Source organism: Bombyx mori, chromosome 18 (genome assembly GCF_030269925.1).
Source record: "Bombyx mori chromosome 18, ASM3026992v2".
Taxonomy (NCBI): Eukaryota; Metazoa; Arthropoda; class Insecta; order Lepidoptera; family Bombycidae; genus Bombyx; species Bombyx mori.
The window spans coordinates 13,105,919-13,130,151 of NC_085124.1; the positions used below are offsets into that span (position 1 = coordinate 13,105,919).

A 24,233-nucleotide genomic window follows, 5' to 3' on the forward strand; every position below is an offset into this window, starting at 1 on the left:
TTAATGGTGTTTTATTTTTATTCCCTGTTAAGAGACTAATTTGATTCTCAACTGGATGTCCGACGAAGTCTCGTTAAAAAAGATAAAAAATAAAAAAAACCGTTTTTATATAACTTTTTTTTTACTTAGTCGCTCCATGACGTTCATGACGAGCTCACTCTTGATGTTAAGTGGCTATCGGAGCCTTGAATATACGAGCAGCGCAGTCGTACTTTTTTTTTTTCCCCTGCATAAGCTGATGTTCTACAGAGACCATATCAGCGTCACCGGGCTAGTAGGTGAGCTCACGGGGCTCAAACCGGACGATGTTGCCAACATGAAGCCAGCAAGAGCTGTGCTTCGCAGAATCTACCACCAGATCCGAAACGCGACCCACTGAGAAGATCCAACGAGAAACTCGGTTGGCTGTGTCTATGGGTTAATTTACTCGCCAAGCTCTTCGTCGCGACGGGTTCGACGAGAACGATGACCAGTGTTTGGGGTACCTAAAAGCACCGTTAGTGGATCGGGAGGATCCGAGATTACGTGTTTTGGGCGACGTCGACTGTTTACCATTTGGTCCGCAGGATCGGCAATGTAGTTACCGGGAGCCACGATGAGAGGGTTCTCGTGTCGTGCCGCTTTATCGAAACGGTGCAGTCGCTCAGTCGCACTGCTTGTTATGAAAGCACCAGGCGTCTTCTTCTTTGACCGCGACGACTTCCAACTACTCTACAGGAACGATGCGTTTCATATGTTGTATTTAAAACTTAAAAAGTAGTTTCTATTGTTGAAAGATCTATTGTTTGCCTTGTCAGTCTCGTGAAAGTCCCGTCAAAATTTCCAGTTAAATAAACAGATGTCTAATTATACTTTTTACCTAAAATCTGATCCTGCTAATCGTGAATCGGATCGCTAATTTCCATATTTAGGACACGCTCGTTGCCTAGACCCGTGACGTGCCATAGCGCTGTTAGGAACTTTTTATTACAACTTTCCATACTTGTAATAGGCTCACGTCTCACGTCGCACTTTGAACGCAAACAGCTCTATACATGATTGATATTTCGCGGTAAGCCTTATTTTAGTCTATGCTAGCCTCGAATTATGGATCAGTTTTCGTACATAATGCCGGCCACTGACGTGCGCACAAATATTCGTACATTGTACGAATGTTTGCGCGCATGTGAAGGGCCGTCAAACATTCATTCGCAAACCTAGCGGCTGTGCAAATGGGTTCGCATACTCAATTTGCGAATCCGTTTGCGCTTCCTCCTACACTTGTTTACGAATGTCTCACGAATTTCTCCTCCTTTTTAATTCGTCAATAGAACATTGAAGAGAAAAAGGGTTTTTAATTCTTTCCCAGACATCATTAACAGCCATGCTGTTTTTATGGGATTTCTTTTGATGAAGATACGCTACACAGTAGACGTCACGAACTATGAAAATGGCGTATAGTATACGTCCGTTACCTTCGCAATCGTCGGCGCAACTGGGTAAGCGAATGTGTGAGACTCTACGCGAAGGTTCGAGGTTCGCGCGCTTAGATGTCTGTTAAAAAACCGACACAGCTTGGAAAACCACGAATGCAGCGAAAACTTTGCATAATCATTCGCAAATGTCGTCCTACACTTGTGGGTTTGCGTATTCGTGCGCATGTGAGTGACCGGTGTAAGGCTATGCAATTCTCCAATGTTAATATTTTAAACGTTCAATTATTAAAATAGAGATTAGACATGACTATTTGAGATTGGTTATTCGAAAAATCGGCGATTAAAAACGTGGATTTGAGATATTTTCTTAATCAAAATTCTTTGATTATAGTTTAAATGTTGAATATATCTCTGGACAAACTTTTTATGCTCTAGCCAAAATTTCAATGAGGTTATTGCAATTAGGTTTGCCCTCGAAAGATACGTGTCACAATACAAAATGCAAAGTGTGGATCCTGTTCCTTTTGCCAAAAAAAATGGTCAAAGCAAAAAAGGTGTTGCTAAACGTCAAAACATATTTTTGTTTGGGAATATGGACTAGTTTCGATTTGGTTTTGTTAAAAAAAATCGTATTACGATGGACCCAGGTGTGCATAATGATTGATACTGTTGTATATTAGTATTAGCTAAAACGTTATGAATGTTTTTATTTATTTATTGCAAGTAATACTAATATAATAAAAAAAATTAACCTTTTCTGTTACAAGTTTTGAAGCATATGTTTGAACAATACCGAAGTCAAGTAAAATTCAAGATCCTCAAAAGTTACTCCCTCCGTATTCGATTATAACTTCAAGTTACGCACGGTGATAACAATAATCACCATAACAAACTACATACTTATTTAGAAGTTTACTTATTTTTAGCTATGATCCTATTACCTCAAAACTATATTTAACTCCTGAAAATAAATAAACATTTTTTTCCTAAGTCTACGTAGGTTCAGTTGAAATATATGTACTTTACTCCTCCTCCTCCTTGCGTCGGTTTCCTCATTACTGAGGGTCGTGGTCATGGCCTTGAAACAGTTTAAATGTTTCTCTGTCCATGACTCTCTTGGGATGTAATTGTGGTGGGTTCCCACGTCCTTCCACATATGTACTTTACATCTCATAATTAATAGCGGCAGTAGTCTCTACCGAAATCTTATTTAATGTTAGGTAACTTTTTTAAAGGAATGTTAGTTATTTTTGTACTCTGTCTATTTTCTATTTAGTATAAAAAATATAATGTAAACAAAAACAATTGTATTTCTGATTGCTATATACATTGTGTAATTTCACTTATAACAGTAAGACTAACACTTTTATGCCCATTTTTAATTCTAACATACAAAGTCGAAAATCTTTTCAGATTGTTTGCCAGATGCTTTGGAGCTATGCTTAGAAGGTGACTTTGACGATCAGGTAGAACAATTACTGCAACAGATCCGGTTATCTAGGCAGCAAGTTGAAGGCTTGACTCCTTTATTTCATGACATAGAAGAAATGCTGCAATTCATGTGGCCCGGTACCTACCTGTCATATTGATCATTACTAATTTGAAGTTTATTTGTTTATTAGGGAAACCAAAAGTACAAAAAATCAACAAACATATCGTCTTTTCGCATTAAAACTGTACAATTTCCCAAAATATTCGAAATTGGATTAATATGCAGAATCATTTGGTATCACCAGTATTTCTCTAATAAATACTGTCAAAAGAGCTAGTTTAGTTTTATTTTATTTTTATTTTTAGTTTACCTATATTTTGACTTGTTAGTCAAATTACATTTATCTTACTTTAAAAGACAGATAATGTAACTGGTACAAAATAAAAAATAAATGATACAAAGATGATTAATATTAAAAATATCACATGTTAAACCTTTAAAACACTCTCCTGTAAAATTAGTAAGTTTTGAGATTATACAGTTTTAATGCGAGAAGACAATATATTAAAAAATATTAGTTTTCAAGTTGCATTGATTGATCTTCAAGGCAACTAACAATGATTAACAGAGATTGGACAACAGTGTTCTCTGTGTATCATACCAGCATTGTGTAATTTACTGGTAATAGAGGTTATTGCAAATCGGATCGCAGAGAACGGTACCATCATTATGTCTCATTTCTGCACCAAAGTAATCATGCACATTCTTGTTTCAAAATTCATATGCACATTGTGTTTTTGAGGACTCTATAAACTAATTCACAGCCTAATACTTAGTATCAAAGCTATTAAAAAAAAGGAAAATAATACAATATAAAAATGAAACTACACAAAGTCAAACCTATAAAATGGTTGAAATGATAAATTTACTATCATATGTAACAAGAGGAAACATTGTAATAGATGCCACTAAAAGATCCTTATTTAAAATACGATTATTTTAATGTACATTGCAGGTTGTTCAGTAAAACCATTTGGATCAATAATAACTGGGCTTGGAATAATATCCAGTGATGTCGACTGTTATGCCCAGCTCCCAGAGGGAGAGATACCATCAAGCAGGACAGTCATACAGGCACGCAACAGACTGAGACAATTCCCACATATTTTCACTGAATTATTTGCTATAACCACAGCAAAAGTGCCAGTACTGAAATGTTACCACATACCAACTGGTTACCACTGTGATATCAATTTTACGAGTTTGTCCGGTATTTATAATAGTAAATTAGTTGCTTATTTACTTCACCTGGATCCTAGGGCTGTGAAACTAGCTGTAATAATTAAGTATTGGTCCAAGATTAAGAAAATTACAGGTACAAACCTAATGCCTAATTATGGACTAACGTTGCTGGTCATATTTTATCTTCAGCAAATATGCATGCTACCATCTGTTAAAGACCTACAAAGCGATGTGGAATGTTTAATGACAGACTACTGGAATACAAATTTTAATAACAACTACCTCCACAGGATTACTAATAATGAATCTTTGTACAAGTTGCTTGGTGGATTCTTTTCATACTATGGAACTTTTGATTTCGAAGAAAATATAATATGTCCATATTTAGGATTTCCGATAAGAAAAAAAAGCTTTGACTTATTCTTAACAAATTTTTCCTTATATCAACATAATGTTGCCGCTGAAGTATGCAAACCATTGCGACTGGACACCTCCTTATGTATACAAGATCCGTTTGATCACTCCAGAAATTGCTCTGTCAATATATATCCCAAATTAGTGACCAGAATAGTTGATCTTTTCAAATCTGCTGCAGAAACATTTCATAAGGATAAAAAACCTAATTTCCTGAGAGAAATTTTGCAGAAAAATACGGAAAATATATATCAGGAAGTTAAATATAAACATAGAAAGACGAAGTTTTTACATAATAAAGTACAGAAAGTTCAATTTAACGTCTTTCGGAATAATCATTATAACCGCAATAGGGGCAGAATTGCAAAACGAGGGAAAAGATAATTTGTTTTTTTTTTTCTACAAAATGATTAAATACGCTTGTATTATGATTAAATCGAAAATTAAGTTCATTGTCACCAATGTGTGTTCGGTTTACAGTATTTCGTAAAATAATCTACTGATTTTTTAAATAAATTGTTTTGAAATCAAGTTTTTTTGATTTGGACTATTTAATAGTTATACTATTAAATATACTACTATTCTTTAATGTGAGGTTTTTCCTTGTTGCCAAAAGATTTTAAATAAAAAACGAAACAGTCAGTCACTATAATATAATTTTATAATACTTATTTCCTCATGTACTTAATATTGTTATCTACGGCAGCTCAGTCGATGGAATCGAAGTGTAAATTCATATAATTCCTCGGCTTGATTAGAAAGCAACTGAATCCACTGATTACCATACGAACGTCGCGTCGTCGCTTAGCATGAGACACGATCGGACGTCACGATTCATTGTCAATTTCTTTTGACCTAGAACTCTGTGAACTATTACGTTTAGTGCCTATTGTTAAGCTATTTTTTATCACAGTTTTTATCGCGGGCTTTGAGCGCGACGACCGAATCAAGAAATTCCGTAACGTAAAATAAAACTAACACCCCCACTCCGCTTACCATGTAGCTCGCGTTCAACATATTCACACGTTGCGCTTGTGCAGTGTTTGTGATATGCGCGCAGCGTGACATCATGAAATGTGGCTGCATGCACATCATGAAAAGTCTGCCCATCTCTCTCTCGCACGGCTTAGCTTATGAGTGTGAAGGGGACAGTTAATGTTTTGCTTTTGTTAATGTTTATAAATATAGCGTGGTCTTATTTTATTATTGTTTTAATATTTAATTATTATTGTCCGATTATAATTGCATAAATTGATAAAAATGCTATGCAATCGCTTTGCCGCGGCAGTCCCCAAGTGCCACACGTGTTTTTTATTTAAACTACAAGATTTACTGGTGGTAGGATCTCTTGAGAGTCCGCGCGTGTAGGTACCCACCACCCTGCCTATTTCTGCCGTGAAGCAGTAATGCGTTTCGGTTTGAAAGGTGGGGCAGCCGTTTTAACTATACCTGAGACTTTAGAACTTATGTCTCAAGGTGGGTGGCGCATTTACGTTGTAGATGTCTATGGGTTTCAGTAACCACTTAACACCAGGTGGGCTCGTTCACCCATCTAAGCAATAAAAAAAACCCTCCCAGCTGAATGCACGTAGTATTAAAAGCGGATTTGATTCGAACGCCGAGTAGGCCGTCTAGGTATTGTAATTATTTCTTTTATCTGATTCGCGTTATCGGGGCGCGTGAATAATACAGCAGTGTGTTTGGAAGCTGATCTCAGAAACGAAGAAATTTCAATGCTGGTGATCTAATACGATAACAATATTTAAATGGCTCGCGATTGTTCTTCAGATAACTAAATCTTACGGAAATGTTACTATTATTAGTGCGCTCATAACAATGTTCCGTCAGCTCTGTGTTTTCCAGGCAATTCCGTGTTTATGTGATTCTTGAACCTGAAGTTTTGTACGTTTTACATTGCGGATTGATGAAAAATAAAATTTTAGTAATCATCTAGGTTTAAATCTATTTATTTAAATCTAATCTATTATTTATATGAAATCTCGCTTTTGACTTATCGTAAGCGCTAGTTAGCGTCTTGACTGCCTCTTCTGATATCCATGAACAACGGTCACTGTTCACCACCAGGTGGCGCGCATGCTAATACTTCACTACATAAAACAAAGTCGCTTCCTCTGTCCTTATGTATGCTTAAATCTTTAAAACTACGCAACGGATTTTGATGCGGTTTTTTTTAATAGATAGGAGTAATTGAAGAGGAAGGTTTATATGTATAATAACATCCATTAAATAGTGGATAAATCAATAATAAATTATAGATTCCGAAGCGAAGCGAGGGCGGGTCGCTAGTACCTAATAATTACCTAATAAATTTGATCATTATTATATCTTGAAGATTCCTATTTCGGTATCGCAAAAGAAGTTCTGTTATTTTTATTATTTTTGATCAACCAAAAGTCGTCTATGGTTTGTCCTTCGAGATCAACGGAGATCTGAAAAAAAAAAGTAAACATTAAATGTCATCATCACCTTAATAATAACTAGTATTTAGTATTGAGTGAGTAATAAATACGTGCTATTATTATTTTATTATAATAACATTATTAATAACTAATAAAACCAATAGATAATCTAAAGTTTGGATGTCGCTGGTGGTTTAAATAATAACGAGGGGTAAAGGATATTTGGTTTAAGCGACATTTCGCTTAACACGCGACATTCATATTTTTTTTTAATTGCTTAGATGGGTGGACGAGCTCACAGCCCACTTGGTGTTAAGTGGTTACTGAAGCCCATAGATATCCACAACGTAAGTGCGGCACCCACCTTGAGATATAAGTTCTAAGGTCTCAGTATAGTTATAACGGCTGCCTCACCCTTCAAACCGAAACGCATTACTGTTTCACGGCAGAAATAGGCAGGGGCAGTTTGATATTTTCAATTGAACTTCAATTAAGGTTACCCCATTCAAATAGCTGAAAAACATTTTTGTTATGATATTTTTTCTAAATTTTAAACTTTATAATATGGCTCTCCTGTAAAGTTGCAAAGATGTCGCTTAAACCAAATAGCCTTTCACACGTCGATGCTTTCATAATACCTTGCTCATTAAAGGCACAAGGGCATATATGATTTAGAACATTTGCTACCCAAATGAGTGTACGAGCTTACGGCTCACTTAGTGTTAACCATCCCTCAGACACAGCCCACTGAGTTTCTCGCCGGATCTTCTCAGTGGGTCGCGTTTCCGATCCGGTGGTAGATTCTGCGAAGCACGGCTCTTGCTAGGGTTCGTGTTAGCATGACTCCGGTTCGAGCCCCGTGAGCTCACCTACTAGTTAAGGTTACGCTGAAATAGCCTCGCAAGGCTCACAGTTTAGGTAAGAAAAAAAAAAAGATAACCATAGCTCATACACATCACAAAGTGCATGCCATAACTCACTATGAAATGTGAGATCGAAACCTCAATTGCATTGTATAAAGTGGGCTACGCTTCGAACGAGAACGCAAGATTCGCAGCAGAAATAAGCAGAATAGTGGTGTCTAAACATGCGTTACCATCAATAATAACGCAATTAAAAAAAAAACCGATTATTATAACGATGCTTTTTCTTCATCCTGTAAGTCGTTCATGAACACTTTTTGAGGTAATTATCTGCATGATTTGTACGCGATAACTTAAAATATTTCACTGTTTTTTTTCCTGCCAAGCTGATAGTCTTGAGAGGCTATTACAAAGTAACCTTAACTAGTAGGTGAGCTCACGGGGCTCAAACCTGACGACGTTGCTAACACGAACACTAGCAAGAGCCGTGCTTTGCAGAATCTACCACCGGATCGAAAACGCCACACACTGTGCATGTCCGGCGAGAAACTCAGTGGGTTGTGTCTATGGGCTAATTTACTCGTCGAGCCCTTCGTCGTAAGTGACGGGTTCGACGAGAAGGATGACCGGTGCTTGAGGTACCTAAAAACACCGTTAGTGGATCGGGAGGAACTGAAATGACGTGTTTGGGGCGACGTTGACTGCTTTCCATTCTTTCCGCAGGATCGGGAATGTAGTTACCGGCGGCCACGATGAGAGGGTTCTCGTGTAGTGGCGCTCAGACTGCGATTAAACTTTTAGTATGTACCTTATAAATGTTACGGCAAAAAGAATATTTAAAAATAATGACGGTATTCATGCAGTACTCGTGTCATCAATAACTCATATCTCGAGGTGGGTGGCGGCATTTTCGTCGTAAGTGTCTATGGGCTCCGGTAACCACTTAACACCAGATGGGCCGCGACCTAAGCAATAAAAAAAGGAAGTTTCGTAAAAATTTGGTTTTTTTTTAATGTTTTCATTCGTTTGTGTGCTTGCCTGAAAACTATTATTGAATATTTATTCACCTGTTCGAAGTTAATGTGCGTTTTGTTGTAGATATTCAACTTCGTATATCCGAAGTCCTGCGAGTGAAACGCTGACCACTTGAAAGGATTATCTGCGAATTATTGTCAAATAAATAGGGATTCTGGGGTAAATAGGGAAAAACCTGCGGAAGATTCTCAAAGTAGGTAACAAGTTCTTTCTTGTTGCCTATTTAGCTGGATATTTGGAAATTGCATATTGAACGGCATTAGATTATGATTTCCTTGTTCCACTAGCATAGTACGCCTGGTGTTAATTGGTTACCGGAGCCCATAGACATCTACAGCGTATAGCCATATGAGATATAAGATCTCAGTTTTAACAGTACAATGGCTGCCCCATCCTTCAAGAAACGTATTACTGCTTCACGGCAGAAATAGACAGGGTGGTGGTACCTACTCGCGCGGACTCACAAGAGGTTCTACCATCAGTAATTACGCAAATTATAATTTTGCGGGTTTTATTTTTATTACAAGATGTTATTTCTTCACCGTGGAAGTCAATCTTGAACATTTGTTGAGTACGTATTTCATTCAGAAAAATTGGTACCCGCCGGCGGGATTCGAACACCGTTGCATCGCTACATAGGAATGCATCGGACATCTTACCCTTTAGGCCACGACGACTTCATATTGAATTGGCATCAGATTGTGAGCAACTAGCATAGTACTAATGAATACAGCAGACTGACTGGGGTATACAAATAGGCAACAAGCTTGTTAAGAAATTTCCTAAGCAAGCAAGAATTTCAAACCGGGAATGACTATCATCTATACCAGGGATAGACAGAACCGCGCATTCTAGCAAACTTGATGCGACCTCCAAAACCCAATGATTTCTTTCAAATCGAATAGCATCACTTACGTCCGAAATGGTCTCGTCCCTCTTGGCAACCAGCCGACCCAGTTATTATATGTACGGGAGCTCTGTAAATAATTCATTCTTACGTTAGACATACGAAAGTATCCCTGTGACGTTTGGACGCCCTTAAGCCAATTGAAACGATTTTGAGGAATTCCGGTTCAGTATGGAAATCGTTGAAGTTTAGGGAAGAGTTATATAGCTGTCAGCCTACGAATAAATAATGTCTATTTATTCGTAGTTGTCAGCCTATTGAGCTGAGCACCTGTCGAATCTTACGCGATAAGAAGTGTAACACATACAAGCGGAGAGGTAGTTGTCAATAATTTTGCGATTTCGTTCCGGAGTTAGATTTGGCGAAGCATTATCTTGCCAGGGCTAGTATCAGCCAATTTAGGCTGAGCTGTCACCGTTCAAGGTGAATAGAATAGCCCCATGAGGCTACTAGCAGATAGGCAGGCAAAAAGCCAATAATTGTATGAGCCACATTGACTGTGCTGGAGATACCTAGATTTTTGAATTTTGAATGAATGATAATGAAATAAAATAAATGAAATGAATCAAATCAATACAGAAAATACGTTATCACGGAAATCTTTAATGACAAACATTCACACGAAGCTTATTTTTTCTTAGCCACCTCGTGTGTTTTGGTTTCAAGAGCGAAACATCTGCAATTGAAACTTCAATGTGCCAAGATAGGAGATACTTACCGACCGACAACCCAAAAAATTCAGCTATTTTTGAGTTCACTCCAGTACAATACTACGAATATTTGGGGAAAAAAATAAAACTGCGACATATATTTATAAATTTTATTAATATTTATTGTCAAAATATATTTTTGTACGAAAACTTAAAACGACAAGATCAAACTAAATGCCTTTTCACATACGCACACCCGCCGCGTCCTCCAAAGTAGTGTGACGCTAAATAATGTACGAGATAGTCTTTGATATTATCTCGATATTTTTTTTGCCTACCCACAGCTTCTAACCTCGAAGGGTTATGAGCTGCCCTACACCGAAGTTGTAGGGCAGCTCATAGGGCCTGAGGGACTTCGCTAATATCTGCTCTAACAGGAGTAATATTTTGCTGGTGCTTTATTCATTTTTTTTTTCCTGCCTAAGCTGAGAGCCTTGAGAGGCTATATCAGCGTCGCCATAACTAGTAGGTGAGCTCACGAGGCTCAAACCAGCTTTATTCAGATACCCGACTTACATTATTGACGGGTACTTCACTAGTTTCTTAAATATTTTGTAAAAAAATAAAAATAATATTTAATCGCAAGAAAATTATAATTGACATCTCGTTTTATCACATAGAAGGTTGAACGAGCTCACGGCCCTCCCGTTGGTAAGTGGTTACCCGAGTCCGCGGACATCCCACACGCCTTACCCAGATGACATCACACCGTCGAGCACGCAATATTGCACATTAACTTTAACAATATAAGGTTTATTCTTGTAAAAAATATTGAGTACAATTTTTTTTAAGATTCTTATCATTATTCGATGAATTACCTTATATTATAACGAGCTTTCATGATGTTGTCGAAATATTTCAATGTAATCTTCGTCACCTTCAAAATGTCTGCAAACTAAACATGTCAAGGTCCAAATTCTGATTACTTTAATGATTCTCTTATTGACCGTATGTACCAGGTTAACAGTTTATATTATTATATTAATGTGCTATTATTACTATTATTATTAAGCCGCAACGCTATCAAAGATTGTAGGCTTCGTGCTTGTGTTTCTCGATCCACAGAGAATCAATGACTTTCCCTTTTCGATCGACGCTCACCTGAAAACAGTAAATTAGGGGTACATCACATTTACGAATATCGGTTACTTAATAATCATAGGTGAATTAATTCAAACTGTACAGTGTCATAACTTGCAATTCGCTACCCGGTAATGACCAGGTTATGGACACTTTTTTTTAAAGATTTTTGACCCTGTAATGAGACCTTTAAGCCAACTCTTACATTCTCTTATGTCTGTTATAATATGAAAAATTATATGAAGCGAAGTAAGATTGAGTTAACTAGTTTGAGACTTTAATGGATTGTGATGAAATTGAATGAAACGAGATGCGATGAAATATAATATCCGAGAAGCCACGTCCAGCGCCTTTGTTTCCTTTCTCTCTACACTTGTACAGTTTCAGAGATGTTAAACAGTTGGTAAAACACCATTATTACACATTTAAATCTGAAGGAACACTAAATTAACAAAATGAAAAACAGCTTCGTCCCTTCCGTTCCCGACAAAAAGTCATATTGGACCCACAGACTACGCGACCATATTTGGAATGGCGGCTAGTGACACATCTGTGACACGGCCGCGTAGGAGATGTGTTTTAATTACAATTTGTCTCTTAAATGAAGCGTATTATATCGGACAAGCAAGAGCAGCGCAGACGTTTCGAGACTTATATTGGTAACTAGCGACCCGCCCTCGCTTCGCTTCGGAAACTGTAATTTATTATTGATAACAATATTTCTCCACTATTTAATGGATGTTATTATACATATAAACCTTCCTCTTCAATCACTCTATCTATTAAAAAAAACCGCATCAAAATCCGTTGTATAGTTTTAAAGATTTAAGGATACATAGGGATACAGGGACAGAGAAAGCGACTTTGTTTTATACTATGTAGTGATACCAAATCCCGTCCCGACTTATTAAAGGAATAAAAGAAATCACTTGTCAAACAGAGGAAACAATGACACTGTACTGTTTATTTATTTATGATCTCATCATCTCATCTCTTCTTACGTTACCTACTTCTCTCTCTCACACATATGTTACGATCTACGAAGTACCAAAAAAAGCGGTGCAAGACCTTAATTTGTAACATAAAAGAACTGGGTCCATGGTTTTTTCTTTAAAAGGCCTTTAAGTTATCTTAAAATATATTATTAACACGTTCACTGCGTTTTGCGGTTTAAAAAGCTCCACGCGCGACACTCCCCTGGGACGGCAGTCAAAACCGCGCCCTTTCGCTCGACGCGAGAGGCGACTATGTCTACAGTTCTATAGGTATGGGTACCTATATTCAAAGAGATCTGTCAGATCTCATACGCACTATAAAGAAATCCAATCATGCTTCGAAAAGCCCCGTACCCACTGGCTGAAAGTCCCGTAGTCAATGTGTTAAAGCGACCTATTAGTTTACAATACAATGTACTAAAAACATTGGTCGTACCTGTTCAAAGTAAATGTGTGTTTGGTTGTACGCCTTGAATCTCGTGTAGCCGTAGTCAGTGGACCTGAAGGCGGACCACGCGGCGGCGGGGTCTGGGGTACACACGGACACATATAAATTTTAGTATTTATAATACGAAACTAAAATATGTATGTATTGTTTTTTATTGTTTAGACGGGTGGACCTCACCCTTCTAGGTGCACTGTATTCATGTTATTGTTCTATCAAATTCCGCAACGGATCAACGCCTGCTATGACCATTTAAGTCGACGCTTGAAACGCAAACGTGACTAAGCGACAATAACTGCTTTGTAAATAAATGATAGGCAATAACCATATTCGATGCGCAAAAAATATATATTTCTAGGTCTATTAAAATCATTTCAATCCTACAGCTAGATTCGTTAAAATATAATTTTTTTCAAGTATTTCAACTTTCAGTCTACTGTAAAGTTCACGCATTGTCGCTTAGTCACGTTTGGCTTTCAAGCGTCGAAGTGGACTATTTTCTGCCGTGAAGGGTGTGTGCTCCAGTTTGAAGGGTGGGGCGGCCGTTGCACTATAAAACTGAGAATTTGACTTCATGGGTCAAGATGAGTCAAAACACCTACACCCGTCTGTGCAAGCAAGGGTGTCCTTTAAAACCTATAATAAGTAGGTACTCCAGGGTCCAATGTCAACTGAATGAAATCTCGCATGAGGGTAGCGCGTGTTATCATTGAGCCATGGGTGCATCCTGTTAATAAATAATAATCACTCACAGTTGAAGGGATCCGTGGACTCCTGGCAGCCTGCAGATCCTGTGACTATGTGCACCGGGGCCCTAAAAAAACAAAAATGTTTTTGAAATTTACATTTGAAACGTCGCTCAACTGAGGTTTTATTTTCAATTTAAGTGTGTATATAAGGTACCTATTTTATAAAAAATCAATTAATGTTATTATTTAAGACAAGCAGTACATACTTAACTTTTAAATTAATATTCATCCAGTATATTATTATTTATATCCAGTATATTTTAGTATCACACAAAGCATAATTTCCGGGATTAACGACCCAACCAAAGAGTTATGTACAAAGGTTTCAAACAATATAGTATGTCCAATTTGAGTTTCAACCATATATTGGATAATCGAATAACTTAAAATACATTTTTTTTTATTACATCTTAACTGATAATTGTAAAAAAAAAGCATACTTAGATACACCAAATTTTATCCCGATCAAATAAATAGAGGTCTTTGAAACTTATTCAACTTATTTTCACTTTATTAAAATAAAAATGTTATAATCACCATTTAATTATAAAATAAACACAACCCTAATACAGAACCCAACTTTTAAAATGTATACATGAACTTTTCCGGGACATTTTTTTAATAAATTGAATCTAGAATCATCTAGTATACCATAACAATATGCATGATTAATAATTTATGTTAAGTAAAATGTGTGTCATAAAAATTGCTTTATAAATCTGAACTTTTCAATTTTAAAATTCCAGTGAAGAACTGTGTGGAAAGCAGAGGCTGAATGATAAGAGGGTTCTAGATTCGAAAAAGAGACAAAAAAAGAATTAGAACTGCACCCATGGCTGTCCATGGCACAATGCTTTAATACAAAACAAACACACAAAAGCCCGATATGATATTTACATGAAAGCAAGTCATAATATCCCATGCTTTAATTAAATGCTATTTTTAATCATCACAAACATAAACACAAAACAAGTTAAAAAAAACCACAGATGTCCTCATAGATCTTATAATACATCAAGTACAAGCATTGACAAACCACAAACTTACTATACATATCGACGCTTGAAAGGCAAACGTGACTAATCGACAATAACTGCTTTATACATAAATGATAGGCAATAGCCATATTCAATGGGCAAAAAATATATATTTCTAGGTCTATTAAAATCATTTCAATCCTACAGGTAAATTCGTTAATATAGATTTTTTTTCAGGTATTTCAACTTTAAATTAGTCTTCTGTAAAGTTCACGCATTGTCGCTTACTCACGTTTGCATTTTAAGTGTCGATATGTTTGTGTCAATTATGTTAAGGTACAGTAAACAAATCATCACCCCATGAAATTCTAAGCACATTCCTGAAGCAAACATGCAGATCCAAGTGACTTACCCAGGATTGATGTAAGGTCCCTCGGTACCATTGTACACAACATTATCGTACAAGGGCCAGGATCTCTCGTAAGAGTGCTCATGAGCCCATATGACCACGTCCACGCCAAACTCTATCAGCAATGGTTCTAGACCTGAAAACACATTATCTATTATTATTAATCTAAAAACAATTTATAAAATTTTACTTTCCATCAGCATTCCTTTTCACAATAGCAAAACTAAAGAAATATGAGAAACTAGCTGACCCAGTAGACTTCGTAGTGCCTCAATCGATAATTATAAGACCTAAGCTTTTGTATAAAATAAACTTAAAACAAACAAAAGAAATCCATCTGACGGGGGACACATCAAAGGAAAAACAAAATTGTTATTTTTATTTAATTCCGAGCATTTTCATATTTATCTTCCTTTGAAAACTTCTCTGGACTTTCACAAATAATTCAAGACCAAAATTAGCCAAATCGGTCCAGCCGTTCTCGAATTTTAGCGAGATTAACGAACAATTCATTTTTATATATATATAAATAGATTAACAAATAAATAAATGTAGGTGTGTGACACAAGTGTTTACTAAGTGAATACTATGATTGCTTAATATAAATTTAATATTCCATTTAGTTCATATAATATATACTAGACAACAGAGAGAGAGAGAGAGGCTTGACAACGCTATCTGCTGAAATAACACGTCATTACGGATCCTCCTGATCCATTAACCGTGCTTTTAGGCACCACAAGCACCGGTCACCGTCCTCGTCGAACCCGTCGCTTGCGACGAAGGGCTCGACGAGCGAACTAACCCATAGACACAGCCCACTGAGTTTCTCGCCGGATCTTCTCAGTGGGTCGCGTTTCCGATCCGGTGGTAGATTCTGCGAAGCACTGCTCTTGCTAGGGTCAGTGTTAGCAACACTCCGGTTGAGCCCCGCGAGCTCACCTACAAACGTTAGGGCGAAGCTGAAATAGCCTCTCAAGGCTATCAGCATAGGCAGGAAAAAAAAAAAAACTTCAGAGGTGTCAAGGGACACTCGGATGGAACGAAGTTCCTTTCGATTAATTAGTGAAGGAATTGTAATTTTTTTTTTTAAGTTATGATAATAAATTACGGCATTATGAAGAAGAAAAAAACAATACTATGAACTAAATTACTATTGTTGAAACGCTATCTCGAGAAACTACTCATTACGCGGACCAATCGGATACGAGCAATGTCACGCGATAAGCGCCTACACGTTGATTGGTCAGAATGACGGATCTAAAAGGTGTCGTGACAACTTTTCGTAAGAATTTTTTCCGTCTAGCCCCCTTACACAACGCGCGATAAGGAACTTCGTTCCAAAAAAAAGCTGAAATAGCTTTAGTGTTATTGTGTTTTTAAAACAGTTACTCTCAATTATGAAAAATAGTATTATTATTCGCCAATAGATGTCGGGAAGAGTCATAAAGTTGATTATTGAAAACACGAATAAAACAACATTTTCAGAAAATAAAACGTAGCTAGATCGATTTATCGCCCCCGAAATCCCCTGTATACAAAATTTTATAAATATCGTTGGAGCCGTTTCCGAGATTCAGATTATATATATATACAAGGTGATCGATTGAGACTATTAAAGTAACTGAGATGCGTGCAACCTTAGGCTCCTAATGTCGAGATAATGTTTCCACACCAGGGTGGGTTGTAATGAGGAATAAGTTTCCCGTAAGTGAAGTGAAGTTTCCCGTGAGGTCTCACCGAACATTCCGGCGATTCCGACGCGGGTGAGTTCCACGCTGCAGTCGATGTCGTTGGAGTTGCTGCAGTACATGGGTCGGTGGCCGAACAGTATTATCCAGGGCCGCTTTGACCTGAACAAAAATAAAAAAAATTAGATTTGTATTGTGTGACGTTTTTACTGACTGCCGTTCCAGAGGAAGCAAGCTCACGGCTCGCTCGATATGAAGCGGTTACCGTAGTTCTTACTTTCTAGAAATATCACTTCTAAGGGATGATAAAATAGAGAATGAGCGGTTGTCTCACATTTCGTCATTATCAAAGTGTAAAGTAAGAAATGGGTGGTGATCCAGGGCCGGGTGGAAGGCAGGAGATCACGCGGCCGCTCACCGACTCGCTGGACTGACGTAATAAAGAAGGCAACTGAGTCCACTATGGTCGAATGTACTCGAAACGCTTCGAACCGCCAGACCTGGAAGCGCATTGCCTGGAGGGCGGTCGTCGGGAGCATGGCCGACCTAACAGGTCCTCCTGCATATACAGCATCAGCGCAACCACGAACACTCTGACAAGAGTGTCCGACTGAGAAGAAAGCACGAAGTTCATACATCTAGTTAGACTGTACCTAGAAACAATTTTGTATCGGTACATCCTACTGTACGCAAGCACGGCGCGGAGCCAGTGTACCCAACTCGCCTGTTTTCAGGGGTGTTCGCTTCAGCCAAATCCTCCTTTAGCCAATCGTACTGGTTGACGATCAACTTGAGCCCATACTCCGTGAAGTAGTACACCTCGGTCGATACGGACACGAAGTGCACGGGGCCCAGGTCGAAGCTGTAGTACAGGTTCGAGTCCGGGCCGGGCATCGAGAAGCGGTTCACGTAGTTGCTGAAGTTGCTGTGAACATGGGTAAGTTTATTTAAGTCAATTAACCAACAATACACTATATTTCGACGAGCTCACGGCCCATCTGATGTTAAGTGGTTACTGGAGCCCATAGACATCTACAACGTAAGTGCCGACACCTACCTTGAGATATGGGGTCGAAGGTCTCAGTTTTAAAAGTGCAACGGCTGCCCCGCTTTTCAAACCGAAACGCGTTACTGCTTCACGGCAGAAATAGTCAGGGCGGTGGTACCTACCCGCGCGGACTCACAAGAGGTCCTACCACCAGTCAATTTCGAATATTTTAGGAAGTTGTACACTTTCAATGCGAAAAGGCGATATGAGTAATAACTGACTATTTCTCCTCATGGTTTCCCGGGCAAGTCATGTAGGGCACAGTGGCGGCCAGCGGCTGGATCTGTCTCATGAACTCGTCACCGACCCGAGCGTCCTCCGTGTCCATGTCGTACGCGAAGTCGCCCACGTGGAGGATCACATCGAAGTGGTCCCGTTCGGCTTCATCTTGCAAGTATGACAGGGACTGGAATGTATCGTAAATACCAGTACATTAAGATCTCATACCCGATCCTGTGGACCGAATGGTAAATAGTCGACGTCGCCCTAAACACGTCATTACGGATCCTCCCGATCCATTAACGGTGCTTTTAGGTACCTCAAGCACCGGTCATCGTGCTCGCCGAACCCGTCGCTTGCGACGAAGGGCTCGACGAGTAAATTAACCCATAGATACAGCCCACTGAGTGTCTCGATCACCGATCCGGTGGTAGATTCTGCGAAGCACTGTTCTTGCTAGGGCCAGTGTTAGCAACACTCCAGGTTTGAGCCCCGTAAGCTCACCTACTAGCTCAGTGAATCTAGAATAAACCCTCGAGGTTATTAGAATAGGTAAGAAAAAATAAGGTCTATTTTTGAATTAAACTTCTCTACAAATATATGTCATGGAGCAGAATTTAAAGGTCGTTCACCTCAAAGCCTAAGTTTGTTTTTAATTCTCTCAATCAAGATAACATTTTACTTTTTTTTTAGTAAAGTAATAACAAGTTTCCTATTTTAAATATATCGACGCTTGAAAGGCAAATATGACTAAGCGACAATGCGTGAACTTTACAGTAGACTAATTAAAAGTTGAAATACCTGAAAACAAAATTTATTTTAACGAATCTAGTTGTAGTAGAATCTAGTTAGTAGCTGTAGGATTGAAATGATTTTAATAGACCTAGAAATATATTTTTTTGCGCATCGAATATGGTTAATATTGCCTATCATGTATGTACAAAGCAGTTATTGTCGCTTAGACACGTTTGCCTTTAAAGCGTCGATACAATGAAAAAATAGAAAAAAATATTTAGAATTAGATAAAAAATGAATTTTCTTACGTGAGCATTTTTATTGCCCATATCACCGTATATAGCGGCCCGCAATAACCAGTCTTCGCCTTCCGGAGGAGTCTTGAAGGAAAACAGCTCAGACCATCCGTATACAGAACCGACATGGTAAACTGCATAAACAATAATATTCTTATATAGTATAATTTAGGTTATCGCGAGACGAATAAAAAAAATTTGAACCATCCAATTTATTATTTCCTTATATTAATTATTATTATTATTTATTTCCCTATATTCTCTTTTTTTATTGCATAACTGAGTAGAGGTGCTCAGTCACGACCAGTGTGCTTAGTGCGAGCCTGTTAACGTTCTCGATAGCGTAAAAGTTAACTCAAATTCACTCAAGTTAACTCAGTTGGAACGTTTGCCGCTAGGAGCGCTGCTCCAACTGCATACATAATAATATTTGAGTTAACGTTGACGCTATCGAAAACGTTAAAAAACTCGCATTAAGCACACTGATGTTATGTGGTTATCAGTGCCCATGCGCGTCACAACGTGAATTACTGTGAGTTACAAGTAGTTTTTTTATGAAGGAATGATTACCGGTAGCCCGAAGGCTTTTCCAATTCCACCAGAACAGGTGGGCGAGCAGAGGCTCAACCAGGAGAAAAATGAGGTCTAGATCTTAAATTTAATAGTAGTACTTCAAATAGTCTTAGTTCTAAATATTTTTTTTAATAAAAATAGGATGCACGGAGTTGAAAAACTACATTCTAAAGCATCCTAAGTCATCCAGCCCATTTCTACAAAGTGAACAACACACATAACGGATGCATTCACGTCGGTTTTGCGAAATATGTCAATTTTTCAACTTATAATGTTCTCCCAATAACTGTTTAAAATCAAAGGAGGCCATATCTACAGTTATTCATGTAAAAAAAAAAAAATTTAGGTTATTTCACTGACCGTATCTAGTATTAAATTTCAAGTCCTTTAGCAGAACAGTATGGATCCATTGAGAACGTTTCTCTTTACCACCATCAGTGAACAAAGTAGCTGAACCTGTAGCTTCCTTTTCCATAATACCTTCTCCATATTCCACAGTGGACTCCTGAGTGTCGTTGAAAGTGGACCATGTTATTTTGATGTCATTGGTTTTCTCTGAAATAAAAATAATATTTCAATGACAAATTATAACATATTTGACATAGCTAGTTGCAACATGTGGATTTACAATGACCTTTTTTTTTTTAATTGCCCTTGTAGGCAGACGAGCATAAGGCCCACCTGATGGTGAGTGGTTACCGTCGCCCATGGACTTCAGCAATGCGAGGGGCAGAGCCAAGCCGCTGCCTACCGCTAAAACCTAAGTATAAATAGCCATATGTACAATTAAAAATAAATTATATATGTCGGCTTAGTAATAGCTTAATAAATTATATATGTAACCTAGTTAACTAAGATAGAAACTGCAACTTGTTTAATGTTACGCATGTAAGCAATTGTTTAAGAAGGTATTCAAGGGAATTCACGATTAAGCTACCCCACTTTTCTACTATAGATAAGCAATTCAAGCACCCAACAAAATGTTTACGGGCATCGGCCACTAGATAGCTTCGCTTCGATTAGTTTCTTATTGCTCCTGTAGATGGCATCGTATATTTTGTTTTTAATGAAGGATTTTGTAAATTTTCAGAAACCACAAATTGATAAAATTTAATCAATTTGTCTATAACAAATAAAGACTTGTAGGATTTATTATTTTTTTATTTTCTCTGTTTAGTTATACAATAACTAAATGCCTTCATTTTAACAACATATAAGTTTAGGGGCATCCGCTACAAGATGTCGCTAGTTTCCATACAAAAAATATTTGTCTTAAAGTATCACAGTTTCAGGGCCCTGGCGGATCTCTCTATTGTTTTGGTTCTACTCATACAATTTAATTTAATTGAAAAGTAAGTCTTTATTGCTGTCACTATGAAAGGCAATGACAACAACGAATAGAATGACGTTACAAATCAGTCCATCTGATGGAGTCCATCATATTATATATGTCTAGAAAAGAAATAATAAATTGTTCATTTATAGAATTGAGATATTGATCTGCTTTCTTATGAAGTAGGTTAATTGGGAATATATTGTGCTGAAAATTTGTTAAGCTTACTGTGATTTAAAAAAATGTTATTTATGAATTAAGTAATTAAAATTTTAAAACTACTTTCTTTCTTCAATATACATTATTTTTATACTTAATCCCATTTAAATCGATTCATTTAAAATAAAAAGCTGTGACAACCCAATTGGATGATAGTAAAGTCAACAGTACATTGTCCTCAAAACTTTACAGAAAAATAATATATTAATTAGTTACAAAGGTTAATTGTCCAGTACATATTCTTATCAGTTTAGCTTATGTACTCATAGCTCAGAATAAATAACAGTGTTTATCAGCAGTGGACATATATAAAACATATTATTACATGATATGTAAATGGAGGCTGCATGTTTATTGAAACAATTCTAATGATTTTATTTTGTATTTAGTTATGAATCATATAACTACATATACAATCATATGAATACAAACATACTTTTTTATGGACGAGCTCACGCAGACATTTACAACATTAACGCAGCCTTGCCTTGCCACTTACCATGATATAATAGTTCTGAGTTATCTGTTTTTACAGTACATTGGCTGCCCCACCCTTCAAACCGAAACGCATTACTGCTTCACGACAAAAATAGACAGTGGTGGTGGTACCTACCCGTGTGGACTCACAAGGCGTGATACCAACAGTAATTACGCAAATTCTAATTTTGCGGGTTTGATTTTTATTACACAATGTTATTCTTTCACCGTGGAAGTCAGTTGTGAACATTTGTTAAGTACGTACTTGCCTGAGGGATTCAAACACCGGTGCATCACAAGATACAAATGCACTGGATGTCTTATCCTTTAGACCACTATTACTTTTAAATATTAATGCATATCAATGACGTAAGTTAGCAATTAATAATTTCAAACTTCATGGTTAAACTACAAAAGGATTTACATAATCAATTAAACTCTTAATTTTATTGTATTGATGGGTATGAGTGAGGGTCTCTAAAGCCTATTAATACCACAATGGAATGCTACTCTGTGCTGATGCACATGATGGGTTTTAATTTCATTTAACTGCACACTTGAATATAAATATGGATAGCTATTTTAACTTACACTGTCCTACACTGCTTTATTGGAAAGTGGCAGTATCTCAACCTCCAATCAATACTGCCCCTATGGTTAGAGCTCCATGAGCTCACCTACCAGCTCAATGAATCTAGTATGACCCCTTAAGGTCACTAAAATATAAATAGAATAGAATACTTCAAATGCTTATTACCCAGAAGTTTATTTACCTAGAAGGTGAAGGTGTTTTTCCTTCATTTACATGTGGGTTTCCTTTTTGTTAGTTAGTTCGCAAAATAAGTGCTAACTTTATAAAAACTGTATCATTATGAAATAATGGTCAGGTGTAAGTGGCCAAATAAACAATTTTACTGTTTTAGACAAAAAACATCACTCTTTAGATGATTATTGAGTCAATTCGATTCTAAGACAAAGCCCGATCAGCCCATTTGCATAAAATTTTAAAACATCAACAAAATCATGCGTAGTTAATACTTTATTACTTTTGTCACATAATAATTGTAGTTTTACAGTTCACAATAATCCCTAACAATACATCATAATTGCTTAAGTATGAATCGCTTTTAGTAGAGAACGAATTCATATAGACATTAAATTTAATAATGAAAAAACAATATAATAATTTGGTTACGGCATCTTATTGTGATTGTACCGGCACCAGTAAACAATTTAAATGAGGTGAGTCAAGACCTCCACAACTTTTCGTTAACAGGTTTAAAAATAAATAGAACAAAAAGCAGAAAATTTCACAAAAAATCTTAATAGCCCTTACCTCCAAATGCTATATGAATCTGTTCCGGCTGACAATACGGACAGTCGTAGGTTACAGCGCCTTGATTCAGTATCGAAGCTAATGAAAAGCTGAATAACGTAAATAAGAAGAATAGTTCCATTTTGTTGGCTTAATTTTATTTAAAGTAAACTTTTATTACAGGAGCGATTATGTGTCCGTTACGCGTTACGCGTTTAGATTAAAAGTAATTGTTATGCACTGTTTATTTCAGATCTATTGCGATTCACCGAACGAACTGATAAGAGTAAAACTCCTCAATAAGTTTAAACAATCCTAGAGTTTTGCAGGATTACAAACAAAAACGTTTGTTTACCATTGCGAAAAGTAAGGGAACATATTCCATACAGCCAAGTTTATTGTGATAATAGTCAAAGCTGTTTGTCGTACGAAATGAAGTCGATTAGGGAAAAGTAATGAAGTATTTTTTTCACTAGAGACACAGAGAATTCACTAAGACTTCTTACTGCCGTTTAACTGATACTAATTGATTAGATAACCATATTTTCATTATTATTGATTGTTAGCGTACGTGCACAACATACACATACGGATATCCCAATACGTCCAATTAAAAGGTTAATTGAAAATGGAACTTTGAAGTGGTTTGCTTTTGACTTGATCGCACTTGGTATACAAATTGCAACTTCATTCGTTTTCCAAAATGAGTACTTTAACGGGCTCTACGTCCCCCCCAAACAGCTAGTGTCTTCAAGTCAGAAAGTTCAATCATACATTATTTATTTGATTTTTATGCATTTTATCGGTCTGCCCACCCCAGACCGCAATGGTGCCTAAAATTCTCGGCAATCTGATCACACATTGTCTATGATTTAAATACCACCGAAAACTCGCCCCACAGAACACTGCCCGGTCCGCAGCTAGCGATCACAGAAATATACATTTACAACGTAGGTGATATATTTTATTCCATTTGCATCGATTTTTTTTTCTAAGCGCTTCCTTATCACTATGTATAGGTACTTGTTTTACTAAAAGATAATATTTTGTGTACTCTGTAATATTTCTTGTTTTTTTTTTGGCACAGAAGGGAGGCAAACCTACCGTTCACCTAATTAATTGTGAGGGTTTAGAGACACCATCGCTCTTGCAAGTCGGCATTACCACTTACACAACAAAGTTGCTGCCGCTTGCTGCTGGGGTTAAGAAATCGTCGTGAGCACGACGACGAAGC

The 24,233-nt window shown here is 37.2% G+C and overlaps 2 protein-coding genes across 3 annotated transcripts; one reads left to right on the plus strand and one right to left on the minus strand.

The window, feature by feature from the left end:
• The first annotated feature begins 1,897 nt into the window (after positions 1–1,897).
• LOC101736982 (terminal uridylyltransferase Tailor) lies at positions 1,898–5,034 on the plus strand. Its single transcript, XM_004928302.5, has 3 exons — positions 1,898–2,062; positions 2,829–2,984; positions 3,863–5,034. Exons 1-3 carry the CDS (start codon positions 2,053–2,055, stop codon positions 4,885–4,887), a joined length of 1,191 nt encoding a protein of 396 aa, XP_004928359.1. The 5' UTR covers positions 1,898–2,052; the 3' UTR covers positions 4,888–5,034.
• A 107-nt stretch (positions 5,035–5,141) lies between these two features.
• On the minus strand, positions 5,142–24,144 carry LOC101737208 (acid phosphatase type 7). 2 transcript variants are annotated; one of them, XM_062673758.1, is made up of 10 exons: positions 23,021–24,144; positions 20,016–20,210; positions 19,095–19,216; positions 18,054–18,238; positions 17,509–17,709; positions 16,834–16,946; positions 15,097–15,229; positions 9,737–9,798; positions 8,854–8,945; positions 5,142–6,953 (listed from the first exon to the last, which is right to left on the minus strand). In XM_062673758.1, exons 1-10 carry the CDS (start codon positions 23,139–23,141, stop codon positions 6,861–6,863), a joined length of 1,317 nt encoding a protein of 438 aa, XP_062529742.1. In that variant the 5' UTR covers positions 23,142–24,144; the 3' UTR covers positions 5,142–6,860. The 2 variants fall into 2 exon arrangements, with proteins under 2 accessions (XP_062529742.1, XP_004928361.1); XM_004928304.5 differs by lacking the exons at positions 5,142–6,953; positions 8,854–8,945; positions 9,737–9,798 and adding exons at positions 10,535–11,539; positions 12,950–13,041; positions 13,711–13,772.
• Between the last annotated feature and the right edge of the window lie 89 nt (positions 24,145–24,233).

Coding starts and splice junctions, on each gene's coding strand:
- LOC101736982 (XM_004928302.5), top strand. Junction 2,985..3,862: donor GCTGCAATTCATGTGGCCCG/GTACCTACCTGT, acceptor TGTACATTGCAG/GTTGTTCAGTAAAACCATTT.
- LOC101737208 (XM_062673758.1), bottom strand. CDS start 23,141: ATGGAACTATTCTTCTTATTTACGTTATTCAGCTTTTCATTAGCTTCG. Junction 18,239..19,094: donor TGGGCAATAAAAATGCTCAC/GTAAGAAAATTC, acceptor GATACATTCCAG/TCCCTGTCATACTTGCAAGA. Junction 8,946..9,736: donor GGGACGAGACCATTTCGGAC/GTAAGTGATGCT, acceptor AATAATTCGCAG/ATAATCCTTTCAAGTGGTCA.